General features: G+C 32.9%; 1 protein-coding gene across 2 annotated transcripts; it reads left to right on the forward strand.

Moving 5' to 3' along the window:
* Positions 1 to 286: 286 nt before the first annotated feature.
* LOC114417031 (kinesin-like protein KIN-14N) lies at positions 287 to 6425 on the forward strand. Of its 2 annotated transcripts, XM_028382113.1 has the most exons (17): positions 287 to 527; positions 613 to 923; positions 1109 to 1253; positions 1347 to 1456; positions 1556 to 1675; positions 1801 to 1983; positions 2961 to 3170; positions 3257 to 3331; positions 3507 to 3653; positions 3740 to 3878; positions 3985 to 4094; positions 4425 to 4586; positions 4667 to 4866; positions 5169 to 5250; positions 5375 to 5479; positions 5563 to 5667; positions 5993 to 6172. In XM_028382113.1, the coding sequence occupies exons 2-17, from the start codon at positions 654 to 656 to the stop codon at positions 6170 to 6172; spliced, it is 2343 nt and encodes a 780-aa protein (XP_028237914.1). In that variant the 5' UTR covers positions 287 to 527; positions 613 to 653. The 2 variants fall into 2 exon arrangements, with proteins under 2 accessions (XP_028237914.1, XP_028237916.1); XM_028382115.1 differs by having other exon boundaries at positions 287 to 923; positions 5993 to 6425.
* The last annotated feature ends 457 nt before the right edge of the window (positions 6426 to 6882 follow it).

Genomic DNA, 6882 nt, shown 5'->3' on the forward strand with positions numbered 1-6882 from the left:
GTCGTTTTGAAAATTTTAAACTCAAAAAGATTTCTGTAAGCAGGGAATTAGAGTTAATTTGAACGTTCAAAAGAAACAGTGAAATCTAAACTAATTAAAACTCAGTCCCTCACTCACAGTACCAAACAAAGTAGCAAACAGAACATCATGTAATCTATCATCATCGTCTAAAGCAAAACACGTTAAGAAACACATAAAAGTTTCACTTTGTTTTATGATTTTTATTTTTTATTTTTACTTTCTTCTCTCTCACTATTCACCTCTCTCTCCCTCTTCTTTGTGTTTGTGGATCATCCTCATTCATTCATCAATCTTCCTGCCTACTAAAGCAACAGTTTTTTTTTTTTTATATATTGTTATTTGTTATCTTTCAAAACAATTCATGGCCCCACATTAGTCATAGTCTCTCTCTCTCTCTCTCATATGCTTCTCTAACTAAGTGCTTGTGCTTCAAAATGGTCACCAAAAACCAGAACTGGCCACCATTATCACTCACATCCACACCACCACCTCCTTCAAATTTGAAGGTACCATTTTGTTTTTTTCTCATTTCTATATCCATTTTTCCAATCTCCAGCTCATTTTAAATCATGGGTTGCTCTTGTTCTTCAGTTTCATTGCACCACCATGCTTAAAAATATAGTCTTTTTATCATGTTGAGGATTCAAAATTTTGAGGGTGATGTGCTCTTCCTAGACAACAAAGAGCAAAGAGTTGGAGCAGAAACAATGGTGGGGACTCCAATTAATGGAAGAACCAGGCAAGCTTTCACAGTTGTCAATGGCGGTGGCCACGATCTTTGCCCCAGTAGTACTCCTCCAAGCAATGCTGGATCGGACTATGGTGTCATAGAGTTCACCAGAGAGGATGTGGAGGCATTGCTAAATGAAAAAGCCAAGAGAAAGGACAGATTTAATTATAAGGTTGATTAAAGTTTGGAATTTTAATTAAGGAGTGTGTTGCTTGTTCTGATATTTGGATTTGAGATCAAATTGTTCAAGGTTCATGGCTTAGTGTGTTGTTTGATTTACATCGTACAAGGTGTTGCTTGAATTATTGCTTGATTACTCATATATTAAATTATTAACATCATTCTCTATGCTTTTAGGAACGATGTGAAAATATGATGGATTATATAAAAAGGCTTAAGGTTTGTATCAGATGGTTCCAAGACCTTGAGATGTACTACTCTCTAGAGCAGGAGAAGTTAAAGAATTCACTGGAAATGACCCAGAAAAAATGCATAGAAATTGGTAAGATTAGTTTTCATTTTTTGCTCCCCTTTCAATTATGAAACACTCTTGCTGATTTTGACTATCAAAATGCTTTGAATTGTTTGATCATAGAGTTGCTGCTTAAAATCAAGGAAGAAGAATTAAATTCAATTATCACAGAAATGAGAAGGAATTGCACTTCCTTACAAGAAAAATTGATCAAGGAAGAAATGGAAAAGTCGGTAAGAAAGAATTTTTAGTCAATTGGAAGAAAACAAAAATGGTGAAAGGAAATGTCATATGATGAACTCTAAACTTTTTATTATCTTTGTAAATACAAGGCTGCAGTGGAGTCTCTTGTTAAAGAGAGAGAAGCTAGGCTTGACATTGAGAGGTCACATAGTACTCTGTCAGAGGACCTTGGAAGAGCACAACGAGAGATGCAAAGTGCAAATCAGAAGGTGAAATAAGCACTACAATTCCAATTCAATGAATTTCTTTGATTCTTTCCACTTCTCCTCATATTTTTTCAATCTTTCGTGAATTATGTTAAAAAATAAATGTCTTCATCTGTGAACTTCTGCAGATAGCATCACTCAATGAAATGTATAAGCGGTTACAGGATTACATTACAAGCTTACAACAGTACAATGGAAAACTTCACTCTGAGCTTTCGTCGGTTGAGGATGAACTTAAACGCGTAGAAAAGGAGAAGGTTTCGGTAGTGGAGAACATCACCTTGTTAAGGGGTCAACTTACTGTATCCGTTGTGAGTTTGCTTTCACATGTGAACTGTTTCAATTTTGAACTGAACTAGACTATATACGTAATACTTGCTGTCTTAGTAGATACATAAAAAAGCTTTGTGATGAGCACAAAAATATGGAAGCTGCAATTTTTGTGGACATGGATAGATGATTAGAGAGAATCTGATGATTTTTACCCTCTTCGTCATCAACTGGTTTTGAATGAGTGATTTGTGAATAGAGTAATGCTTAAGGAAAATAGTTTATTTTCAAAAGTAGCCTCATGCAATGATAAACCTTCAAATTCAATGATAAAATGGAACATAGAAATTTATCTTTTCCCTAAAACATTATCATTTACAATATTAGAATCTTTGGGACTATCTTTCTATGTTTGCAAGGAAAAAAATCACTCCAGAAGAAAATCTTATACCACTTTGAATCTTTAAGTCCAATGATAGTATCTCTGACTAAGGTTCTATTATTTCTCATAGTGTTTTGAAAGTGGAGGATAAGATATTTTACTAAAATCAAATGTACAAGAATTCAATAACACTTCATATATTAGAGAAATTGGAATATTAGTGAAAATAACAGAGAGTAACAAGATGTTGCTCCTACGGGAACTAATGCTTTTGGTCATTCTGCATTTTTTATAGTGGTGGAAAGTGAAAACTATTTGATCTTAAGGCATAACTGCCCTATAGATCTCATAAGAATCCTTGTTAAGAAGGATCAAAGAACTGAAAGTGCTAATATCCTGCCAAGTTTAGTTGATAGCAAGAGATGCTGTAATATTTTATTTTATATTATTTTTTTATTAATTTTAGGCATAAGTAATTGTTGGTTTTGGATTAAAGATAACTATCTTAATCTTTCAAAAAAAAATTCCGATTACCATAGTTATTGAACTTCATTTCCTGTCTTTTTTGTTCTATCTTTTATTTCTTACTTATCATGCAGCTGGTATATTACCCAGTTTCCTTGGTTCTTTTATTAGTCTTCTCAAGAGGAGGCCATAAAACAGAAGGATGTCTTGGCTACAGAAGTTTCCTCTCTTAGAGGAGAGTTGCAACAAGTAAGAGATGAGCGAGACCGGCAATTATCTCAAGTACAAATTTTAAGTTCTGAATTAGAGAAAGTTAAAGAATCTACAAAACATTCCTCCACTGAATTGGACAGCTTGACGTTTAAAGCTAATGATCTGGAGGTTGGTTTGTATACCCTATTTATTTATAAATATCACATCATTCTGTTATTGTGGAGTCTTGAGAGGATGAGCTTCCTTCCCTCCAGGAAAAATGTTCTCTGAAAGATAATCAAATAAAGGCATTGGAAGAGCAGCTAGCAACTGCAGAGAAGAAACTGCAGGTAAGCGAGATTTTTTTTTTTTTTTAAAGTTGTATACTATTAGGTATAGAACCATTTTATATATTGTTAGATAAAGAATGTGAAATTTTACCTAATAACTTAATCCTTTAGTTGGTCCTTGACATATACATTATGATGATTATTTATCTTATTCATGGATTTTGTTCCTTGTTAGGTGTCTGATATATCTGCATATGAGACAAGGACAGAATATGAGGGACAACAGATATTTGTGAATGAGTTACAAAGACGCTTAGCAGATGCAGAATATAAACTTATAGAAGGGGAGAGGCTGCGGAAAAAATTACATAATACCATTTTGGTAATTCGCTGAACCAAAGTATTTGTTGATAATATTAAAATAATAATAATAAAAATTTGACACCTTAATATTCTTCATATTAACAGGAATTAAAAGGGAACATTCGTGTATTTTGTCGTGTGAGGCCTTTATTAGCTGATGAAAGTTGTAGCACAGAAGGCAGGATTTTCAGTTATCCAACATCAATGGAAACTTCTGGACGAGCCATTGACCTAGCCCAAAATGGTATATCGATTGTGATGACATATTTGAAACTATTCTTATTTCATTTTCCTTGAATTAGATTATGCTGTAAAAATGTTAACTCATGTTGCTCTTGTTTTATTCTTAGGCCAAAAACATGCTTTTACATTTGATAAAGTTTTTACACCAGAGGCATCACAAGAAGAAGTTTTTGTGGAAATTTCACAGCTTGTGCAAAGTGCTCTTGATGGTTACAAGGTAATTTAAAAGTTCTTCTGTCATCTCTAAAGCACTATTTATTTAAAATCATCAATACATAAGGATCAACCATTTCACACACTATTACTAGTCAATTTTGAAAAAGCAGAATTCTAAAACCCTTTTAATACTAGTCACTTTTATGCTGTATGGTATCTTTGCCCTTCTCTGCTTGCAATTCTTTGGTTCTGACATATTTGTGTTGTAAGACACATGTCTATCTGTTAGATTTGGTGTAGGATGTTGCTTTTCTAGCAACCATGTTTCTAAATCAATATGTAAAACTGTATACATAGATGTATAGCAATATGATGATGTTTTCTTCTTCAGGTTTGCATCTTTGCCTATGGTCAGACAGGGTCAGGGAAGACCTATACAATGATGGGAAGGCCTGGACATCCAGAGGAGAAGGGCTTGATACCTCGTTCATTAGAACAAATATTTCAAACTAAGCAGTCTCAGCAACCTCAGGGCTGGAAATATGAAATGCAGGTAATATAGAGTATTTTTCTTCTGTTTATAAATTTTTAAATGCAGAATTGCTGATAAGGTTTTCCTTGCTTAATTTACAGGTGTCAATGTTGGAAATATACAACGAAATGATCCGTGATCTGATATCTACAACAACACGTGTGGAAAATGGTACTCCTGGAAAACAATATACAATCAAACATGACGTAAATGGAAATACACAAGTTTCTGATCTCACAGTAGTGGATGTTCATAGTGCTAAAGAGGTTGCATTTCTTTTAAATCAAGCTGCAAATAGCAGGTAACTAATTTCTTGTGTTTATTCTATTATATCTTGTAATCTTACAATCTACTAATTATTATTCTCAATAAGATACTGCAAATGAAGTTGCTATTTTATGGCCAACATTATATACCTACACTTCTTGATGCATTTGGAAATTATCATTTCATAGCTTAAGAGAAATGAGCAACTGGTTTAATATAACATAATTTCGATACAACAAAATATTGATTTGTTTTCTCTTAGTAGCCACAACTCTCAACCTTTTTATGTCCAACTCAACTTTATTGATTTATTTTTTTCTTGTTATCTCCTTTTAGATCTGTGGGAAAAACCCAGATGAATGAACAATCATCAAGAAGTCATTTTGTATTCACTCTTCGAATATACGGTGTAAATGAGGTAAAGATTTTCTATTATGACAATGACTAAAACCATGTTCTATATTCAATTTTTAATTTCCATCTCAACCAGTGATAGACACACTGACTTGCGTCACAATGCAACCTATTTGTCTTTCTTCCAGAGCACTGACCAACAAGTACAAGGTGTTCTGAACCTTATTGATCTTGCTGGTAGCGAGCGGCTTTCAAAGAGTGGATCAACTGGGGACCGGTTGAAAGAAACTCAAGTATGTATAAGCATGGTGCTTTTCATTCTCTCTTATTCTTATTTGATTTCAAATAGTTTAAACTCTCTTTCATTTCTGATCAGGCAATCAACAAAAGTTTATCATCACTGAGTGATGTTATATTTGCCTTAGCCAAGAAGGAGGACCATGTGCCATTCAGAAACTCAAAGCTTACATATCTGCTTCAGGTAATGCATTATTATTCTTTCACATGGCATTCTGAAGATTTTAATTGTCATGCATTATCAGTGTAAATTTTTTTGCACTATCAATCGATCAAAACTAATCAGTCATGTATGATACGTTTATTGACTTTTATGTTAATTACCTTAAAAATCATTCCAAGACTGATTTCTGATGGGTTGATATATAGTGTAAAAAGTTTCACACTAATAGTACATGACAATTAAACTCGTTTTTGAATTCCACACTATATTGACGATTTCTTTGTTGTTTGCCTTGAACGATTTGAGATGATCTAATAATAATCTCTTGAACATGATGGTTGAACAGCCTTGTCTAGGTGGAGACTCCAAGACACTAATGTTTGTGAACATATCACCTGATCCTTCTTCAGTTGGTGAATCACTATGCTCACTCAGGTTTGCATCAAGAGTCAATGCTTGTGAGATTGGAACACCTAGGCGTCAAACCAATGGACGTTCAATAGAGTCTCGCTTGAGCTATTTCTAATCTTCAGAAATGTGTATTTGTTTTTTTAACCATTTGTGGCAATCAAGAGCCTGTGTGAGTACCACAATAAAGTGAAAATGAAAATGAGATTGATTCTAACAGCGGCATATAGCTTGTATAGTGAAGAAAGTTACTAAGCTTGCATTTATAGAACCCATTCTAGTAGTCCAATTATTCTGCTTAACGTTATGTATTTATTTATTTATTTATAACATTTCTCTTATACAAATCTCGGAAAGGGGATTGTTTGTGATAATGGGAGTGGTAAACTAGTTTGATTAGAAGCATATCAATAAAAACAGATTTATTATAATAATTCAAAAGTGAAAGTAGTAAATAATCTCACTTTGACTAACTAAACTAGTTTGATTTTTAGAATTATGATGATGAATTATTTTGGTGTCCATTTAAAAATAGAGTCCTGGGTGGTCGCCCATCCTCAGGACCGCCTCTACTTCAATAATTAATAATATAAAAATTTACGTATTAAAAATTAGAGAAAAAAATCATAAATTAAGAATATTAAAAATTTTACACTTATCATTTAATTATAATTCATCGTATATGATAAGTTTGTAAACTTTCATGATAAAATCGTATTAATGATAAATTGTTATTAGATGATAGTTTTACGATCATTATTTTCTAAAAATTCTAATTAAATAATTGCAACAAATACACCTAAAGAACACTATTTAAATTTTTTAAAT

This window comes from Glycine soja, chromosome 6 (assembly GCF_004193775.1).
Source record: "Glycine soja cultivar W05 chromosome 6, ASM419377v2, whole genome shotgun sequence".
Lineage (NCBI taxonomy): Eukaryota > Viridiplantae > Streptophyta > Magnoliopsida > Fabales > Fabaceae > Glycine > Glycine soja.